General features: G+C 34.2%; 1 protein-coding gene across 14 annotated transcripts in view; it reads right to left on the reverse strand.

Moving 5' to 3' along the window:
- Nucleotides 1-2487: 2487 nt before the first annotated feature.
- Nucleotides 2488-22653, reverse strand: part of LOC106869515 (uncharacterized) — a 185206-nt gene continuing 165040 nt past the window's right edge. For 5 of the 14 annotated variants that reach the window (XM_089363416.1, XM_089363412.1, XM_089363413.1 and 2 more), the window contains 8 exons: nucleotides 21729-21791; nucleotides 17319-17381; nucleotides 16026-16088; nucleotides 15223-15339; nucleotides 13994-14069; nucleotides 12247-12661; nucleotides 5971-6105; nucleotides 3711-4068 (listed from right to left, as the gene is read on the reverse strand). In XM_089363416.1, the coding sequence (XP_089219542.1) occupies nucleotides 3937-4068; nucleotides 5971-6105; nucleotides 12247-12661; nucleotides 13994-14069; nucleotides 15223-15339; nucleotides 16026-16088; nucleotides 17319-17381; nucleotides 21729-21791 (1064 nt within the window). In that variant the 3' untranslated portion in view covers nucleotides 3711-3936. Of the gene's footprint in view, nucleotides 4069-5970; nucleotides 6106-12246; nucleotides 12662-13993; nucleotides 14070-15222; nucleotides 15340-16025; nucleotides 16089-17318; nucleotides 17382-21728; nucleotides 21792-22653 lie in introns of all 14 variants that reach the window. The other 9 variants (XM_089363417.1, XM_089363414.1, XM_089363418.1 and 6 more) reach the window with 4 other exon arrangements.

A 22653-nucleotide genomic window follows, 5' to 3' on the forward strand; every position in this document is an offset into this window, starting at 1 on the left:
TGGTGGTGGTGGTACTTATTTATGGCTGAGTGGACTGGAACACTGAAATGACGTGCTTTGCTCAAAGAAGCCAACGCCTCAACCAGTCTGGGAATCAAAACCATGACCTTTCAATCATGAGCCCAACTCCTTTACGACTAAGCCATATGTTGGCTGGTTTTTGAATCCTTGAGAAATTTGAAAATGAGAGTATTGTAGTTCGCTTGAAGCATTGTGTATTGTTTGTAAAGAATAAAAAGTATAGAATGGTACAACAATGCACTATAGAACAAGAAACGGACTATATGCCTGTTGTAATCTGGTTATCTATAGTCTGATGATATTTTGGAATTACAATTCCTTCTTCAGATCTTCTTTGCTGGAGTCTCTGCTAAGAAGATCTGAAGAAGGAATTGTAATTCCAAAATATCATTGGACTATAGATAACCAAATTACAACAGGTATATAGTCCATTGTTTGTTCTATAGTGCATTGTTGTATCATTCTAAACTTTTTAACCTTTTGAAAATGAATCTTTTTAAGAAGTTGTTAAAATTTCTCATTGCTTCAACACAAACCAAAACAAACCACAGACACACACAAAGTAACACTTCCTATATATATGTGTATGTGTTTGTGTAATGTTATATTACATATACTGCTGACTTAAGTGACAGTCTCTTAATTAGATAACAAAAAAAAAACAACAATAACCTGAGAATGCTTAGGCATGAAATGATAACATTTCAACAACAGACTGAGAAAAATGAAATTTAAAAAAAAAAATTAAAGAGGAACCAATTAAAATGGGAAAATTTAAGGAAAGAGGAGGGGAGAAAAAAACCCCCCAGGAATTAAGTGCAGGCACAAAGCAAAAACTCCATTGTAAACAGAGACAAAAATTCAATTTTTACATTAAATTTTACTTCCATGTGTATGTATATATATATATATATATTTCATATCTACAAAAAAAAAAAAAAAAAAAAAGAAAGAAAAGAAAGCAATATATATATAAGACTTTTTACATTTAGTTTTTGTTCAGCTCGCTTATTCTAATTCTAGACTGCAAAGGTGATCATCATACTGAGAAGAAGTAAAATAAAATTAAATTAGAATATAATCTTGCATAGTAGTTAATGAGGGGACATTGAAGGGTGGAGGGGAAGGGTAGATGGGCAAATGTTTCTGAATAGATTTTATTAGTCATTTTCTAAATATTTTTTTATTCCTTAATTATTTTATTTTATTAAAATAAATAAAAGACAGTAGCTATAAATAAATAAAAAAAAGAAAAAATATCTTTAATAGGAGAAAAAAAAGATTTGAAAGGTGTGGGTGGGAGGGTGGGTGGGTTGGTTTTAGAGATGGAGGTAATGTTTCTTCACAGATTTTAGTATTTGTTAATTTTTAATTACTACCCTTGAAAGTAAACATTTCATTATATTAAAATAAATATACAAACAGATCAATCAGAAAGAAGAAAAAAATGTTTTTTAAAAAAATTTAATTACTTTTTTTTTAAATTCGAAATTAAAACCAATTTTCCAAGTGAAAGCTTTAGTTCTTTTTTTTTTGTTTTTTCATTTTCTTTTTTTTTTTAATTTACACAGAGGCATAGCTGAGAAATGATGGATTAATTTAACAGACTTTTCCACCTCCCCCCCAACAAAACATGTAATAAAACAGAAGTGTGTTAATTTTAGCACCCTGAACTCAGCAGTTATATACATACATACATATATATATATTATATATATATACATACATGTCTGTGAGAAAATATATATATATATATATATATATATATATATATAAATATATATATTCACAGTCACACCGACATGCATATAATTGTATATCATTATATGCATATATGCCTATATATATATATATGTATGCATGCATAAATATACCAGTATATACAAATACATAAATATATACAAATACACACAGATTCACATTACACATCGTTACACACACACACACACACACGCATACATATATACATATCCACTGATATACACACACATACAGCACAAGCACATATAATCATGTGTAGTAATAAATATATGTATATATGTATATATGTATATATATATATATATATATATATATATATACATACACACACGCATGTATGCATGTAAGTATACATGTATATGTGTCCAAAGAAAATGTATTTGTAGATATATGTATACAAGAGAGAGAAGAGGAGAGAGAGAGAAAGAAAAGAAAATGGAGACTTAGTAATATCATCTCAACTATAGGCAAATATATTAGCATGATAAACAGCAATCGTTAGCACCTGATAGAAACAGGTAGAGTAGATGACAATGTCACAGACATAGGGGATCGAAGAATCCTAGCAGGAGTAAACGAGACTGGAGATGCTCAGGTGAAAACAAAAGGAATCTGAATTTATGTAATGCAATAAATGGTCCCTGTTTTAGCAAGTCATATAAAATATTTCAACCAAGGAGGACAGACAACATTTCTTCTATTTAGGGGGGGGGGGGGGTTGTGGCTGGAAGATAACAAAAAAGCTCTCTATATAACTATCATTCTTTGAATAGATCAGTTCCTTCAAAGAGAGAAAGGTAGCTGGTCTGATTTCTCAGTTGATCCAGCAGTTTAGTAATGATGAGAAAGAGAGAATAAGCATATGCATGCATGCATGTGCATGTGTGCATATGCATGTGTGCATATGTGGGCTTGAGATCACCTAACAGTTTAAAAGATAATGTCTATAAGTGTCTGGGATAAGTTGCTTATACAACTGTAATTTCTCAGAAATTCTATGCACATATCTAGAGATGCTGGTACAGGTACCCTAAAAAAAGTATATTGTAGTTTATTTATACCTTTTGCAGAGAATTGGTAAAGGGACTGAGCCAAAAATAAAATAAGCATGAAGTAGATTCTTCCAAGAAACAGATTGTTCCACCTTCTGTGCCCTAAAGAAGCTGGAAATTAGCTGAGCTGGGCATTCAAGGATATTACAACTTACACCCAAGATATTCATATGTGTGTGTGTGAAATTGTTCATTGGTAGAGTAAGCAATTCTTTATTTTTGCACTCACGAAATGACAGAACAGATGGAAATATAGTTGCTGTCCTTCCTTTTGAATATATATTATTATGGCTAATGTGTCCTCACATAGGAAATGTAATTCAATTATATGCTTTACTGCATAAATGCCCATGACTCACAAAAAAATATATATATATATATATATATATTAGTGAGAGAGAGATACAGATATGTATATATGGACAGATACAGGGCATAAATGCATCAACAAAAAGATAAGCTTTAAAGTTCAATAGCTAAAGAGACAAAGGTTAAATATACGAGGTCACCTTGAGAGTGAGTGAAAGAATGGGTGGGTAAGTGAATGAGAGAGAAACTGAAAGAGAATGAGTGAGAGTGAGGGAGTGAGAATCACAAACAGTTCACTGAGTAGACTGCACATTTGCACAGATATCAAATACACAGACATACAGGATGTTATTTTAGAAGATACTCGGTTTTATTACAGTTGAAATAGTTCTGGTTTATTTGACGTTTATGTATATATGAGAGAGAGAGAGAGAGAGAGAGAGAGAGAGAGAGAGAAGAAGTGAGAGAAAGAGAGAGAACTTGTCAAAGCTCTTCCTAGCTGTGTTAAGGCCATTCTCAATGAAGTAATAATTTACAAGTCATCTTGGTACATACAGTAGTTACTAGTAGTTTGAAATAAAATAAAACCAGTGAACTATAACATCCAATTGTCCTTGGTTGGTTGGTTGGTTTATTTATTTATTTGTTGATTTGTTTGTTTGCTTGTTTTTCTTTCTTTCTTTCTTTCAGTCATTCCAATGGCCACCGGGGAGGAACAAAAATCTAGTCGAAGTGTTTTCTAGATGTTTTGATTCATTTAAATCTTAAATCTCTCCCTGCAGAATTGAGATTATCAGGCTGCTGTGTCTGGGTCGAGCCAATTTAGTTCAGATGAGGTTGCTGTGATTTCTTCTAATGTGGGGTAAAAGGCTAACAAGATCGCAAATAGCAGAATCAACAGAGGAATGCTGGAGATGAATGACAGCTGCAAGAGAACAAAGAACAAAGTCAGTGAAGGGTCAATGTAACTGCACAAAAATATCTACTGTTTCTTATATGCTATGCCAGCTAGTTCCACAGAATATTGAATTCTTCATTCATACACATGAATTAAAAAGAATTTTTAAAGTTTAACATAGAACATAGATGAAATTCTTTCTGGGAAATGGTTGAGCAGGTGTAGGGTAGTTGAAAGATAGTGAAGCCTAAAGAATTGTGCATGTGTGTTATACGGAGGGGTGCTGAAAAGTTCCTGGCTTTAAGGGTATCGTGAAAGGCCTGGTTAGAGGCCCAACTTTCCAAGTTCTTTCACAGGGATTAGAAAAACTGAAGGACCACTGCAATATGTGTGTGAATCTGTGAGGGGAACATGTTGAATAAAATCATAATTATCTGATCATTCTGTATTTTATTTTACCCAAATCCAGGAACTTTTCAGCACCCTCTCGTGTGTGTGTGGGGGGGGGGAACAGGCATGATTGTGATTAAGAATTTCATTTTTCAAACATGTGGGATATTTCCAGTCCCACTGTGTAGCACTTTAAGCAAGTGTTTTCTATTCTATTATAGTCCCAAGATGACTAAAGCCGTGTGAGTGGACTTGTTAGATGGAAACTGAAAGAAACCCCATTTCTATAAAAACATGTCTAGCCAAGAGGAAAAGTTAATGTTAAAACAAGGATAATGATGTATCTATCTATCTCTATATATATATCTCATCATTTAATGTATCTTCTATGCTGGGTATGGGCTGGCAAGTTGGAGAGCTGCATCAAATATTTCCTGGCTTTGAATCGTCGTCGTCGTTCCACAAAAGGATACAGATTTTGCTCAGAAAAATACCATCCATGATTTTAAAGCTTAACATCTGAGAAAACTCAGCAGGTTTTATTATTGTCTCAGAGAAGAGAGAGAAAAGGTGGGGCACAAGATTGCTGTTGCTGTTTAGCTGTAATCATTTAATCTTTTTTTTTGAAAATAGCTGTAATTTTTTTCTCTATTTATTGATATACTAAGCACAGGTATAGCTGTAAGGTTAAAAAAAAACCTAGCTTTGCAACAACATGGTGTCAGGTTCAGTCCATTAGAACAACACCATGGGTAAGTGTCTTCTACTATAGCCTTGAGCTGATCAATTGCTTAGGAGTGAATTTGGTAGGCAGATATTGTGTAGAAGTCTGTTGCATGCATGCATGCACCTGGGTCTATCCACTCAAACTGCTTGACAACTGGTGTTTGCTAGGTTATGGGGATATGAAAAAAAAAATTTTTTTATGAAAACAAAGCAGTTTCAGCCAAAAAAGACCAAAGTATGAGGACCAGACTTCAAAAAGACAAAACAAAAAAAAACAAGTACTTGTTTCTATTTGTTCAACTAAACCCGTAATGGTGATGTCCTAACATGACTACAGTCCAATGACTGAAACAATAAAGACATTGAGCTAGCGTTTGGAATGCAACTATATACAAAGGCAGATTTTTACAAACTCAAAGCCTACATCTTTATTTTGATTGCTGGTTTAACTTAAATAACTGTTTAACACAGATAGTTTTGACCAGGTTGGTAACAAAGAATGTGAGGCATGTGTATGGAGGTCTTTGGAATAAGAGTGTCAAACAGCTTAAATAATGGAAGAAATAAAAACAAAACGCTATTCAGTGCCAAGTAAAAGTGCCTGTGCAACACCATGTAAAAGCGCCCATGTGGTGTCACGTAGATGCACCCAGCATGCTCTGTAAGGTGGTTAGCTTTAGGAAGGGCATCAAGCCATAGAAACCATGCCAAATCAGACTGGAGCCTGATGCAGCCCACCAGCTTTGCTCAAACTGTCCAACCCATGGACAGCAGATATTAAATCATGATGATGATATAAGAAATAAGACTCACCAATTTACTTTTGTCCCTGAGATATTGGTAGTCTTCCAGCATACTGCTTAGTTCTTCACGAAGACTGCGAACTTCATCGGTGTACTTATCGCACTTCATAGTAAGGTCACTCACTAAATCTTTGGTTTGCCCCGTCTGAAAAGAACAACAACACATGGTAATGTTAAAAGTAGTTACATTAAAGAGAATTTTCAAACAAGATTTCAATCAAAAGTCAGTAAACGGTGTGTATGCGTGTAGGTGATGGTCAGAATTGGACAAGTCAGTTGTAGACTGAACAGTTTAAGCTGTGTCCCTGGTACTGAGGACAAGTCAAGTTAATTTAACTCATGGATAGTACAGTTAAGCCAATTATAAATGGGTAATGACAACAGAAGCACTGTATGATTTGTGAAATGTTTAGTTCATTAGTTGCAGGGTTTAAATTCAAATATTCTAATTTTGGCACAGGGCCAGTAATTTTGAGGAGAGTGGGCAAGTTGATTATTTTGACCTTGGTGTACAACTGGTACTGCCAGCTTCCTGCCTTGAGATGCAATGGTGAAATCATTTCTGTGTTTAGTTCAAATATTGATGTATAATATAGGCACAAGGACTAGAACCTAGGGTAGTGAGGGAAAGGAAATACTTGATTACATTGACCCACTCCCGGTAATTGATGGTACTTTGAATTTGACCTACGAAGGATGAAAGGTGAAGTTGACCTCAGCAAAATTTGAACTTGGAAAATAAACTAACAAAAACAAAAAAATAAATAAATAAAATGCAAGATGTATTTTGTTTGACACTATAACAGTCCTATCTGGAAAAGAATGAATGGGTTCCACCACACTGATTTAGGGCCTGTTAGAAAAAGCAACTAAATCTCCCTCACATCACACCCTACCAGCTACAAAAAAAAAGGTGAAATGGGACACAATTATTTAAGTAATTATAGTTTCAAATTTTGGCATAAGATCAGCAATTTTGGGGGATGGGGGAAAGATTACATCAACTGCAGAGCTCAAATGGTATTCATTTTATCAACCTTGAAAGGATGAAAGGTAAAGCTGTCCTCAACAGAATTTGAACTCAGAATGTAAGTACAGACGAAATGCCACTAAGCATTTTGTCCAGCATGCGAACAATTCTGCCAGCTTTCCACCTTTAACTTAAAGTAATCATAAGCAATTCAGCTCTGATCACAGGTCTACTCCATCAAAGTGGACCTGAGGGTAAGCAACAACAACAACTAAATAGTTACTGTATGAAGATGAAACCATTAGTGGTACCCCACCACCTGGCGCTTAGATGCCTTTCATGAACCTCACTCTGTGATAAGCATTCAGGCCTGACTTGATAATTTCCTACCAACAGTCAGGGACACCTTGAAAAGGAATGTAGGTGCCACCTTTCCTCCTTAGTGTTGGGGTCAAGAAGTACATCCAGTACCTACATGGGTTTTGGTCTGAACCCACTGCATGACACCTTGAGCAAGAATCTTCCACTATATTCTGAAGTTGACCAAAGCCTTGTGTGAAAGCCCATCATTTATTTTCATTTATATATATATATATATATATATATATATACACACACACACACACATATATGGTTTCAATTCCTGGACTGGGTGGTGCATTGTTTTCTTGAGCAAAACACTTCATCTCACATTGCTCTGCAATCACTTCAACACTGACATGTGGTACACAGTGCACCTGTTCAGGCATCACCAATTTGATGGAGGGAGTGAGGAGCTAATGTACAGCATATACATTTGATCACTATAATAAAAATCATTTGTACAGGCCGTTTGGCAAAAGCTGAACTCTCATATGCCATCTTCAATGGGAGAATCTATCATGTACACACACACACACACACAGAGTATATTTGGGTGCCTGTCCTAATGTTGACACCACTTTAAAAAGAAATTGTATGTGTTTATGACCTATACTTAGTGGTGCAGCAAATAGTGATCACTCAAGTACCAGGTTCGATATAAACTAAAATCCTTCAAAGTGGTGCCCCAACATGACCACAGACTAACAACTAAAGGAGTCTCACACACACACACACACACACACAGAAGAACAGGCATGGCTGTATGCTTAAGAAGCTTCCTTCTCAGCCACGTAGATTCAGGGTTCAGTCCCACTGCATGGTACTACAGGCATGGTGTCTTCTACTATAGCCCTGGACAGACCAAAGCCTTGAGTGGATTTGGTAGATAAAAACTATACAAAAAGCCCATTGCATGTGTGTGTGTACGTGTTCACATTTTTGTGTTTGTCACACCAAATAACAATCGGTGTCAGTTTGGCAATGCCCCCCCCCCTCCTAACTTGAGGTTAATCTGATTGACTAAAGGTAGTGTCCCAGCATGGCTGCAGTCCAATGACTGAAATCAGTAACATGTAAAAGAATATATATATATATATATATATATATATATATAGACACACATACACAGCCAGCATAATCATAACTAAAGACCTAGTTTCACTAAATCTTCACACAATATAACTCTGTATAGTGTACACCATGCCAAGACATACTAAAATATAAGGAAAGAGGCCTAATGAATTAAAACTACACACATACACAAGCAGTTGTAACATATTCCCATTATTTAAGATAATGGAACAAATATATATAAATATATGCTAATGTTTGTTTTTATGTTCAGTTATAATAAAAACAATTTTACACTAATCTGATGGGTTACTCTGTACTCTTGTAGAGTAAAAATTTATTATTCTTAAACAAGAGTATTGTTTGAAACTTCAAAGTCATAGTCACATTTGTTCCACTGATTGTTTCCCCTCTTTGTATGAAACACATACAGTTTGCATAAGGATAGACCTAATTTCACTAAATCTTTGCTCGTTACAACTTGTATATAATGCCAAGATACTCATATAAAAACAAGGAGACCAACTGAACTCTCTCTCTCTCACGCACACAAAGAGAAAATAGCCCAGTGGTTAGTGTGTTGCATTCACAATCACAAGATCATGGTTTAACCCTTTAGCATTCAGATTACTTTGTCAAACATACTTACATATTCACATTTTATGAAATTAATCCTGTGTTATCTCATAGCTTTGAGATTTCGAAGGTGTTATTTATTTTTAGTATGACATTGCCGTGTGGGTGTGAGAGGCTGGATCTGACCAGTCTGACATAAAACAGGTACAATATTTTGGCCAGATATGGCCGGTTTAAATTAGCAGACCTGTCAGTGCATTGTGGTCTTGAGCAAAACACTTCATTCCACATTGCTCCAGCTGTAAATGGGGAACCCTCTCTGCAACAGATTTGTGTTCTGTTCAGGGGGATGAAATTGGCCAACCAGCCTGCCTGCCTAGCCAGTAGGATAGCATCATTCAAAAGCTACAACAATGCAAGGAAGTGCATTGTGACTAGTGATGCAGAATATCTGATAGCTTGATCAACACACAACATACAATTAAGTTTTCTCTTTTCTTGAATTTTTAAAATCACATTGATGTGTCACAAATTTTCATTATAGAACAAGCAAATTACTAATATATATATATATATATATAAACAACAAGAACACAGCATAAAAACAACTTTCAAAATAGTCAAGAAAAATGCAGAAAAGTGGGGTAGGTAGATGAAGGGTTGATAAAGCAACTGGCTGGTAAGGACTGACGCTGTTGTAGAAAAGTAGAGACAATATTTAATAAGCGAGAAATTATGCCTCAGTAATGAGATGATGCACATGCATTAGCTGCACTTTATAAGAAAAAAAAAAGGACCACACGCAGCAAACAGCCAACACACAAATCCCACCCACCAAAATAAAAAGAAAAAAAATGAAAAAGATCAAACTCCAAAAGCTCCACAAAACAGAATGAACAGATAGATAGATAAACAAACAGAAACAATCATCAGGAGTTCAAAATCCTGAAAAGTCAACATTTCATTGAAGCATTAATACAATTTCTTTTTCTTTTTTTTTTTTTCTAGTGCTGCTCAACTTTTTCTTTGACAAACTCACTCTTTCAATGATAATGTTTGTGTCTAGTTAGTAGAACAGGTTAAAATGTCTGAGACACATTGTTAATTATATGATTATATGGACTATTACTCTACATCTTTTGACATAAGACAAAAATGTTTTAATGTTCACATCCTACACAACGTTGCAATCATTTTGATCTCAAATTGTGAACAGGGATAAGACACCATACGACAATCAGAGATAGAATCAATCTAGTCAATGTAAAGACGTAATTAATAAAACACTTTTCATCATTAAAGATGAGGTTCAAAGTCTAACTAAATTATAAATGCAGCAGTATGGATGTTTGGTGTAATTAGTAGAATGGCATGTTTATATGTCAGATTTGGGTCTTCTCAAGAGTTTGATGTATAATAGAAATTCAAAAATGCTGTCAACTAGTGACAAAATTGGTTACTGCTTTAAGAGCATCTGGTTTTCTTATAAATAAGTTTCTTGTCAACCAAACAGACATTAAATATCTAATTCTACACCAAATTCAGCTAATATTAAGATCTTACTGTATCTATTATATATATTATCATCAGAATAATGGACAGACAAATTCAGCAGAGTGATGGCGTAAATAACATGCAACATCTACTCGAGTCAAGGCGGCAACCTAGTAGAATCATTAGCACACCAGGCAAAATACTCAGCAGCATTTCATCCATATGCTCTGAGTTCAAAACTAAACCACAGTCAACTATGCCTTTCATCCTCTCAGGGTCAATAAAATAAGTACCAGTTGAGTACTGGGGTCAATGTAATTGACTATTCCCCTCCCACAAATTCCCGGCCTTGTGCTTATAGTAGAAAGGATTATTATTAAGTTGGTAAGTTAACGGGATTGTTAGAGCATTGGGGGAAAATACCTTGTGGTATATCTTATGGCTCTCCACATTTTAAGTTCAAATCCTACCAAAGTCAATAAAATAAGCACCAGTCAAGAATCGCTGGCCTTGTGCTCAAGTCAAAAACAATTATTATCACTATGTGATATTCTTTAATGTGTTGTCCAACCCATGGAAAGCAGACGTTAAACGATGACAATTTTTATAGGAGGAATGTTTTTCTTTTATGATTTGTACATTTACTAATTAGTAAAACAACTGTATTTATACAGCTAAATATCCTTCCTACTGCTAACACCACTTGACCATGAAGTATGAGTAAAACCTTTCTGTCAGCCTAGCAGACTGAGACATCAAAGGATTACAAAAAAAAAAAAAAAAAAAATCAAACTGTGCAACTAATGGTTGTAGTTATCTTTTCTTCTCCTCATCAGATAACTACAATGGATTTCAGTTTTTGTGTGTATGTGTGTGCATGTGCGCATGAGCGCATGTGTGAGAGAGAGTCATCGCACACCTCTAGATAGCTAGAAACAACTGACAAATCTCCCTCGAATCACACTGTCATTTTAACAAAACATAATTGGTAATGTAATCTGAGATATACAATGACCAAAGGAAAAAACAAAAAGACAAGATGGTCACAGCTGAACTTATATCTGATAATGAGCCTGTTTATGAAGGTTAACAAGCAACCGAACAGCAACAGACCACAATTAGAGACATAGAGGGCCAACATACTAGGGCAAAACTGGACCGAAATAATGATGGACAATCTGGTTTCAGTGCAGAAAATGGTATCTCTGGCACCTTGATTTGGTTCACAAGAACCCTTGACCTCAGTCCCAGCAAACTAATAAAGCTGTTGGTAAAGATACAGTGCTCCTGCTTCTTACAGTTGTGAACTGACCTTATTGTATGTGGTACCTGCATACAGCTAAGTAGACTGAACCAGCAAGAGCAATTAAGTACCTTCAGCAACAAACTAAGTAGTAAACAGGATATGAACCATTGTCAGGTTAGGTAAATGTCTGACACCTATGTATGAGACTATAATTGCAACTTTATGATGGTTTGAACTCTAGTCAATCTGTTCAGTAGTCCAGCACCTTGACCTTACGGTCACTGTGCCTGGTCAGGGTCAGTCTTTAAATAGTTTGGATGTCTTAGTGATGATTGGAAGCAACATTTTTGTTTAACAAGACACAGTGTGAAGGTTTGGAGCTAGATGGCAGGATGCTGCAATATTATGTCAGGAGAGGTTCGTTAAGATGAAGAAAGAGAAGAGAAAAAAAAACACTTGAAGCAGGTGAGAGTGTAGTGAGAGAATAGTAGTAGTAGTAGTAGTAATAATAATAGTAGTAGTAGGAATCAGTGGAGTTCATGCAGTGTGTAGTGTAGCTGTGGTACCTGAGCTGGTAACTGGTCACTGCTTAACCTGTCTGGAGAATGGCCAATGCCCTGCTGGTCAAGTTTTCCTGAAACAGCAGTGACAGCAGCAGCAGCAGCAGTAGTAGCAGCAGTAGTTGTTGTGGTTGTTGTTGTAGTAGAAGTAGTAGTAGTATAAGCAGAGCAGCTAGGAGACGAAATAGTAGTTGTAGTGATGGTAGTAGTAGTAGTAGGAGGAATAGGAGAAAGACTTGTCATGGCTGGATTCACGCTCACCTCCTGTTTAGCTTGTTCAGCCTCTTTTTGGGCATCTGTCATATTAGATTTCCAAAGAATTGCTTTGTGTTCCAGTTTGACCTTCAAAGCTTCAAGTTCTCGGTGGGAATCTTGCAGTTTGTTGTAATCAGATGACAGTTGTAAATTTTCTTTCCTTGATCTACAAAATCAACATTAATCGTTCAAGTTTTCCCAGATTCTCTTTCGTTTATTCATTCATTTATTTATTTTTTTAAATAAAAACACATTTTCAGAATAAATATATACAAACGGTTAAAAGAAGACATAAAATGAAAATGAAAATGAAATGACCAAAAAAGAAAACAAAAAAGAAAAAATGCACAATTCACCAATACAAAAATTCTGTCCTGCTTTCTGCATAATTTTTCTATAGAAACTATAAAATCTAGCTGGATGCAGAAAATACAGTGAAAACTTGTGATAACATCAAGTCATTTCAGAACCAAACAGAAACACTGATCGTTATGAAAATGAATCATATTCTCTTATATTTAACTTGTACCTTGAGGGTATGTCCTCATCATCTCTTTCTCACACACTCTCTCTCTCTCGAGGGAAGCCATGTATTCATCTCTTCAACAAGACACTTATCCTGTCCCTCTATCATGCTTTCACTACAATACTATACTCCACTCAACTGAGGCAGGTCTTGTCTTGCAAGTGTTTAAATAACCTCACTAATGCTGGCACCGTGATTAACAAAAAAAAAAAAAAAAATTAAAATAAATATATCTACCACACCCTACAGTTCTCCACTACAACGTTGTCTTGAGCATTTCATCAAAACTAAATCTCATATATAAATAAAATCCTTTACATTAGTTTATTTCCCTTGCCCTACAATTTTCTCTGCTCCCTATTCCTACATTCATACTACCACTTTCACTGATTTCCCCTTACAAATCGCGTTCAAAAAAAAAAAAACGAGGCGGGAGATAACCCATGTACAACTGCTATAATCTGACAAATAAGAGTAGTGCCCCTTCCATTTTCTGAAGAGCATCCGTACTTACAGCGTTATCTTCACAGAAAAAAAATCTGTAGGAATATATACAAGCTACTCATTGGATCATAATTTTCCATACAACTTCATAGGTTTGAACCCAAGATATAAATATAATCACATTTCTAGAGGAAATGTCTAAAGAATGAAATGAATTATACAAGGAAGTGCTTTCACTGTATTTTCTAATTGAAACCAAGGAATTATATCAAATCAATATTTTTATATTATATATTGAGTGCATGCCTATATGACTACACAAAAATTATAATAGTTAAGCACTTAATCCAGCAATGTGTAATTAACAGGTAATACTTAATCATTTAGCTACATATAAAGCATAACAATGGAGCTGACAGTTGTTTATCGAGAACTATTCAAGCTCTTAAACTAACATATTTTACATCATAATATAAACGTGACATACAAAAAGGTTGGGTCTGTTTTTACATTATGATCTCTACTTACAACTTCATCTCTGTTTCAATAGCATGTATTCGCTTTCTAAGGTTTGTACATTCCTCTTTTAGGGAGTTCAATTCACCTGGTAAAAAAAGGGTAAGAAAAATATTATTTTTAAGAAATTGTTTCAAAAATATTATAAATCATCATTATCATCATTTAAGGTTTGTTTTCAATGCTGGCATGGGTTGGATGGCTTGACAGGAGAGGGAAAAACAAGGGGGGTGCAACAGGCTGAATGTCTTTCTAAATGCCAACTACTTTACAGAGTATAGTGTGTGCTTTTTATGCAGCACCAGTGTCCTTTTTCATGGCGCCAGGACCAGCATTGCTTTTTATGTGGCACCATCACCGTAACTTTTTACATGGCACTAGTGCTTTTTATGTGACACCAGCACCAATGCTTTTTTTTTTTTTTTTTTTTTTTTGTGACACAGCTAGTAATTTTGAAGGAAGAGCTCTCAACCCCAGCACTTAAATGGTACCTTACTTTATCAGTCCCTGAGGGATTAAAGGCAAAAATGACCTAGGCTGGATCTGAACTCAGAATGTAAAGAGCTGGAAGAAATATATAAAGATATTTATTCCAAAACTGTAATGATTCTGCCAGCATGCCACCTTAATACATACTTCTGATCTAAGTACAAGGTCATGGAAACGTGGCTAAGTGGTTTGAGTATTCAGCTCGCAATTGCAAGGTCACAAGTTCAATTCCTGACTGCACATTGTGTCCTTCAGCAAGACAACTTATTTCATGCTGTTTCAGCCAACTCTAGGATTCGTTTCCAATATCTATTTGAAAATCTTGAAGCAGCCAGTGTTTCATCTGCCACCACCACCACCAACAATAACAGGGCTGTTTGTATTATTTCGGTAAAACATAGCGTTTCACTTGGTAATTAATATTCAAAGCTATTTCTAAAATACTCCAATGTTAACTCTCTTTTCTGTTTTACTATTCAAGATAGTATGCAAAATAAAATACATAATAATAATGGTCTCAAATTTTGCCACAAGGGCAGCAATTTTGGGGGAGAAGATGAATCAATTACATCAACCAAAGGGTTCAACTGGTACTTATTTTATTGACCCCCGAAACGATGAGAGGTAAAATTGACCTCGGTGGAATTTGAACTCAGAACATAGTGACAGGCAAAATACCGCTAAGCATTTCATCTGGCGGGCTAATAATTCTGCCAGCTCACCACCTTCATAATAATAACAATAATAATTACTTTTGTTTTTAGCTGTGGGTCTGTGCGTAGATTCATGTGAGCTCTTAACATGAGGAGAATCTCGTTGACGAGTGTTTTTATCAGAGTCTATTTCATCTTGTAATGTCTTCACTTTGTCTAATTAAATTAAAAAAATAACATAAAAAGATTAATAACAAAAAATAATGAAAAACCATAATTACAATTTGTTTTCAATAGCAATAGCAGTCTATATTTCCTGGATGAATAATCACCATTTGTGTTTTTGTAAAGTTACTAACATTGACAATTTTACCGTATCTGATAGCATAAAAGATGCATGGGTATATTAGACACATTTCAACAGTGCACATTCCCCCAAAAATTGTTTTTTAGTTACAAAGGCCCAACTTTGCATAGAGGACCTGGAGTAATTTTGTTTTTTTAAAGATTAATTTTGATATAAAAAAAAAAAGTACATCTTATATGCTTTCAAGTTCAATATTACTGTAAAAACTCATCTCAAAAATTTTGATATGGAACAAAATTCTCAATTAGAAATTTAAATTAAATTAAATTAACTGCCTTATTAAGGTAAATTTATAATTTAAATTAATGCATCATTGAAATTAAATTCTGAATTAAAAATGTGAAAACAGCAACTCAAAAACACTACAATAGTCGATCTGTATCAAAATTTTAACTCCATAAAACATGTTTAAATGTTAAATCATTAAACATTCGAGATGTAAATCATGAAATATAGAATTTTAAATGATTAAATATTCGTAAATTATTCTTTGCTTGAAGAAAATCAACAAATGCAGAGAAAATTCAGCACTTACTCTTCAATTGTTCTGCTTCATTACGGCTCTGTTTAGCACTTTGGAGCGCCTCCTGCAGCAATCCTATATAAGATATATATGTATACGAGTCTTAATATTTAATTCAATCTCAACAAATATAACAGATAGTTACATTAATTAATGATTTTTAACCTTGACACAGAGGCACAAATTTTGATAAGATATGGTATAATCTATTAAATCAATCAATGCTAGTACTTGTCTGGTTCTTAGTTGATTAGGCACAGAAAGATGAAAGGCAAATTCAGCTCCCATAGGATTCAAACTCAGGAAATGAAGAGACCTTAGCTAAATACCACAAGGCATTTCATTTGTTTCTCAACCGATTCTGATATTAACCATTCTATCATAATCTCACATCATCATCATTGTTTAATGTCTGCTTTCCATGCTAGCATGGGTTGGACGATTTGACTGAGGACTGGCGAACCAGATGGCTACACCAGGCTCCAATCTGATTTGGCAGAGTTTCTACAACTGGATGCCCTTCCTAACGCCAACCACTCCGAGAGTGTAAAAACAAATTAAACTAATATTAAATAAGGCTATAAATTTAAATTAAATCCAAATATACAAAAAAAAAAAAATCAAGGAATTGAAATTGCCAAATGAATAAACTTAACCTAGAACTCTGTACCTTAGGCATAGGACCAAGAAACTTTTATCATCTCTCACTTGCAGCAAGTAAGTCTAAAGCTGTGCTGCTTTTCTTCATTATCTCAGTTTTTCTGAACATTTGAGTGACAACAGAACCTTCATCATCATTTAATGCCTGTTTGCCATGCTGGCATCAGTCAGATGGCTTGACAAGAGCTGGCAAGTCCAAGGGCCATACCAGGTTCCATAGTTTGTTTTGGCTTAGTTTCTCTAACTGGATGCCTTCCCTCCTGCCAACCACTGTACAGATTATACTGGGTGCTTCTTACATGGCACCACCACTGGTGCTTTTTAAATGGCACCAGCACTTTCTACATGGCACCATCACCAGTGCTTTTTACATGATACCAGCATAATAATAATAATCCTTTCCACTAGAGGCACAAGGCCTCGGATTAGGTGGGAGGGGACCAATCAATTACATCACCCCCAGTGTTTTACTGGTACTTAATTTATCGACGCTGAAAGGATGAAAGGCAAAGTTGACCTTGGTGGAATTTCAACTCAGAACACAGCAACAAGCAAAATACTGCTAAAGATTTTGTCCAGCATGCCACTTAATAATAATAATAATGCAATATGTTATCATTACAAGAAAAAAAAAACATCACTTACGTTTCTTTTCAATTAGTTCGTCAAATGTTTCTTTGTGCTTAGACTTCTCAACTTCTAATTGATCTAAATATAAAAAGAAAGACAATAATTAATACTACCAATTTCTTTTTCCTTCTATTCTTTTTTTTTTCTTTTCATATTTCTTAAATAAATGAAAATATTAGTCTAACATATTTTATCTCAACTCCAGACTGGTTAAAATATACAAACTGAAACGGAAGACAGAAAAAAAAAAAAGTAAGTAGTTGAAATGTTTAGTGCTGAAAAAAAAACAAAAAACAAGAGTAAATTCTATTCACTAAACAGAATATTTGCATTGTTCACATGTCATCATCATAATCACAGCCCTAAGCTATAAAGGTTGACACTGTCAAAGTATGATATTTACATTATAGTTATCTTTTAAATGTGTCAATGCTGAAAGTATGGGGGATAGAAGATGACGATTGTACATAGGAAATGGTTTGTTATGCAAAAATTTAACCAAATCATTATTTTTATTCAGTTTAACAACAACAACAACAACTGACCAGAGATGAGTTGGGGTTAACAAATATATATATATATATTATCATCATTGTTTAGCGTCCATCTTCCATGCATGCATGGGTAGGACAGTTGATAGGAGCCAACCAGGTAGAAGACTACCCCCAGACTACTGGGTCTGTTTTGGCAGGGTTTTTACAGCTGGATACCCTTCTTAACACCTACTACTCCACAGAGTGGCTGTTGTTAAGAAATGGCTTATATATATGTGAGTGTATGTGTATACACATAGACAGAGTTTTTGAAGTGATGTACAGATATAGTATATTTAGAATGTAGTCAGAATGTTGGATGATTATATATATCTTTTTATTTATTTATTCACATCATATTTACATTTTTAGCACTTTCTTCTGTTATCGGAAGAAAGCACTAAAAATGTAAATAAGATGTGAATAAAAAAATATAATCATTCAACATTGTGACTACCTTATTATTATTTTATATATATATATATATATATATATATATATATATATAGCTCAAAGCATTAGAGTGGACTATATATATATATATATATATATATATATATATATATATATATATATATGAGTGTTAGAGTGGACTATATATATATATATATATATATATATATATATATATTTATAAATGTTATACACACAAGTATACACAGACAAGAGTAGTAAAACAAATGTAACACCAATACCATGAAGCTCCCTCAGAAGACAATAACGATGATACCTCAGCAACAGAGGAGTGCAACAAATAAAAGAAAGAATTTTTTTCTACTGTAGGCAGAAGGACTACTGGGAAACAGGGAAGAGGTGGTCAATTACTTCGACCCCCAGTACTTGACTGGTACTTTATTCATTGGCTTCAGCGGAATTTAAACTCAGAATGTAATAAATGAGTAGGAGGAAATACCAATAGGTATTTTGTCCAAGATGTTAATGATTCTGCCACCTCACTGCCTTTGACCTAACAAAACAAATAGACACAGGTATGTTCCAGAAAACCAAAAGATAAGAATCTGTAAATATTGAGAAGGTACTCTCGCACATCATTTGTTAAACTTTCAACATCTTTGTTAGCCAAGGGCACTTTCAAGTAGGTTTTTCAAAATGTACCAAATTCTTGTGTTAAACCCAACTTCATATATTTTATTTCAAACTATAAACAATAAAGATAATAATGATTTCAAATTTTGGCTCAAGGCCAGCAATTTTTGGGGAGGGGCTAAAGTCAAATCAACCCCAAAAGGATGAAAGGCAAAGTTGAGCCTGGTGGCATTTGAACTTAGAATGCAAAGACGAATGAAATGCCTTTAAGCATTTTGCCTGGAACGCTAATGATTCTGCCAGCTCACAGCCTTAATGATAAAGATAATAATAATTTGTTACATGCAACAGAAGCAGTATTAGATTAAAACAGCTATCTAAGTATCGTACTTAATGCAAATACATCACAAAAAGGCAAAATAACTGCAGTATTTGTCTGGTGACAATACCTCTTATGGACATAATGCATTTAAAAGCAAATGTATCAGCAGCTGACAAAAAAATCATTCAACAGTGGTGATAATAATGACACACATGAAAGTAAAGATAAGATACTCTAATTAATGTGTAAAATATTTAATATGAATATTTATTTCACAGTTTGTTGAAGACAGTAGATTCATTGAAGAATAGAAAATAAAAACAATTATCCCAGAATGTAACCCTACAAATAATTTAAAGGCATTTGAATAAACAGTGTTACGAAAATTTTCAAACAACAATGTAAAAAAAAAAAAATCAATGGAATTCTTATTCCATCTCACCTTTAGTCGATACATTAATAATTCATTACATAAGCTTGCAACTCAAAATTTACAGGTGAAATAATGGAAAGCTGTAGTGTGTACGGCTTCCTAAGAGCATTAGTGCAGAAATGAAAGCAATCTAAAGAACTCTAAAAAAAAAAAAAAAGCTCAGGCTCCAATCCTGGCGAAATAAGCTCTGCAACCATCTACCTGTCGGAACTGATTAAATAATACAATAAGTACTAAGAGTTAAAAACATATTTACAGGCAAAAGAAAGTGCAGATTAGCAGGGAATGAAAACGCAAATCTTAATTCAAAAGCCGACGTTTGACACAATATAACAGCACTAAGAGAAATAATTTTGTCATTCTAATTAATACAGCTAAATTTTAATCAGAAAATTCATCATAAATGAAAGAAGCCAATAACTGATAACAATGACCTAAACTAGTTTTTAAGAAATTAACGGACATAGTTGATAATAACTTAGATAATAAAAGAACTTTTTAAAGACCTGGTAAATCGAACCCTTAAATTATATCATCCAGTAGTCCTCATGCTCTAGTCTTCAGGGTCCTTATAATGTTTTGGGCAAATCCCTCACTCTTTAGATTACATCAGCCTACTAAATAATAATTTGAGAATGAATGTGTGTGTGTGTGTGTATATGTGTGGGAGAGAGTTTTTGTCTCCTTGTCTTGACATTCGTAAAACAAGTGTCACCCTCATACATAAGTGTCTTTCATTCCCAATCTTCTGGCCTTACTTGGAAACTGGTGAAGTTTGGCAACAAGAAGGGCATCTGGCCATAGAAAACCTGCCTCAACAAATTTCCCCCAATTTATGCGAGCATAGTAAAGTGGACATTAAAACAATGATGATAATATAAAAAATAGAAGACTATCAATCCTTTATCATTTCAAAATAGTTTGAAATAGCATGTTCTTTTTTTTTTTTTTCATGTTAGTTGTACAACAGAAATGTAGAAACAACATCTCAAACAGCGTTTTCTACCAATCGCAAGAGACAGCAGGCAAATAAAATAAACATTCAGTTTTCTTGTACAAATATTTTCTGCTGCTTTCGCTTTGTTACAAATAGTCTTTCAGAAAAGAAAGACCTTCACACTTTTATCTATCATCACCTACAGTCTGTCCTAACTATCAACTATGTCCTGTCACAAGCCAATAAAGGTGGCCCCTGCAGGCATTCAACCGCATCGAAATAGCAGTGGAGTCTCCTTCAAATCAAAGCTACTACCTTATCATTATTATCCATCATCATCATCGTTTAACGTCCGCTTTCCATGCTGGCATGGGTTGGACAATTTGACTGAGGACTGGTGAACCAGATGGCTGCACCAAGCTCCAATTTGATCTGGCAGAGTTTCTACAGCTGCATGCCCTTCCTAACGCCAACCACTCCAAGAGTGTAGTAGGTGCTTTTATGTGCCACTGGCATGAGGGCCAGTCACACGAATCCTTTCTACTATTGGCACAAGGCCTGAAATTTTGAGGGAGGAGGATATTCGATTACATAGATCCCAGTACTCAACTGGTACTTATTTTATCAACCCTGAAAGGATGAAAGGCAAAGTCGACCTCGGCTGAATTTGAACTCAGAACGTAAAGACAGACAAAATACATTTATCCTGGCATGCTAACGATTCTACCAGCTTACTGCCTTAATAATAACACTAGACAATGCAGTCTCTGGACTGGAATTTCTTGGGTTGTAGATCTACTCAATCAGAATTAAACTAAAACTAAACATTAAATATCCTAGTTTCATCCAAGCTGAAGGGCATAATGGACCATGTGACCAAGAAATAAGTCCCTTAATATTAAGCCTTTAGTTCTGGGTTCATTTTACTACAGACTAATTACCCTTCAACTGAAATTTATTCCCCAATATCAACAATGTTCCTAGCATTGTTTTTTCTCAGTAACAATGTCCATTTAAAATTTATATTAAAAAAAAAAAAAGGAGGCTGGTAGTTAATTCTGTAGAAAGCAAGAGATCCCATCACTGTACAGGATAAAGATTGATTAAGGATTGAGCCTGTATTAGTTAAAATGCACTTTCAGCCAAAACTTACTTTTCAAATTAAATACTTCATCCTGCATTAACTGATACTGGTCTCCGTCTTGAAGCAGACACTCTGCTAGGCATAACATATAAATATGCAAAGTGGATAGATGGGAGAGCAAAGTATTTAAGAAAATGAAAATAGGAAAAAACATGCAATAAGAAGTACTAGAGAGAGTAGTTGCTGATGATGACAGAGGTGGTGTATATGATATGTTATGCGACGATAACATAGATGACCAGTAATGAAAGACCACAACCGTATTAGATGAATAACAGATATATTTATTGTAGCGTTAAAGATGTATGTCTGTGTGAGAGTGTGAATATATATATAATAGATTTTATATATATATATATATATATATATATATATATATATATATATATATAAAATCTATTATATTTGTGTGAGGTAAGGTATTCATAAGAGTTGAAAATACTGGAAAATATTTTCTGCAGTGTAACAATATCAAAACAGGAGATTGAAAAAATTTTTGCTATTATTTTATTCACCATTACATGTCCTTCATTAGGTAATAGGAGTAACAAAATTGTATATATAAAAGACATGTAAAATATTTATTAGAAACTCTTCAGACAGAGAATCAAATAATATTAGCAAATGAATCATGTAATGGTGAATAAATAATACCAAAAATTTTCCAATCTCCTGTTTTATATATATATATATATATATATATATATAGGAATTTCAATTTAATTTTTTAGTTCAAGCTATTTGTCTTTTTTTTTTCAGTTTGAAACATTCTATTGATTTTTTTTACCTTTTTTGAAAACCAAAAACAAGTGTATGGGTGAGGAGGAGTGTGTGCATCCCAGAAAAAAAAATCAAAAATTAATTTTCTAAACAGAAATAGGAATTTTTAAAAAAATATTTTATTTAAACAATTTAGATTAAAAAAAAAGAATTC

This window comes from Octopus bimaculoides, chromosome 15 (genome assembly GCF_046866305.1).
Source record: "Octopus bimaculoides isolate indiv1 chromosome 15, ASM4686630v1, whole genome shotgun sequence".
NCBI lineage: Eukaryota > Metazoa > Mollusca > Cephalopoda > Octopoda > Octopodidae > Octopus > Octopus bimaculoides.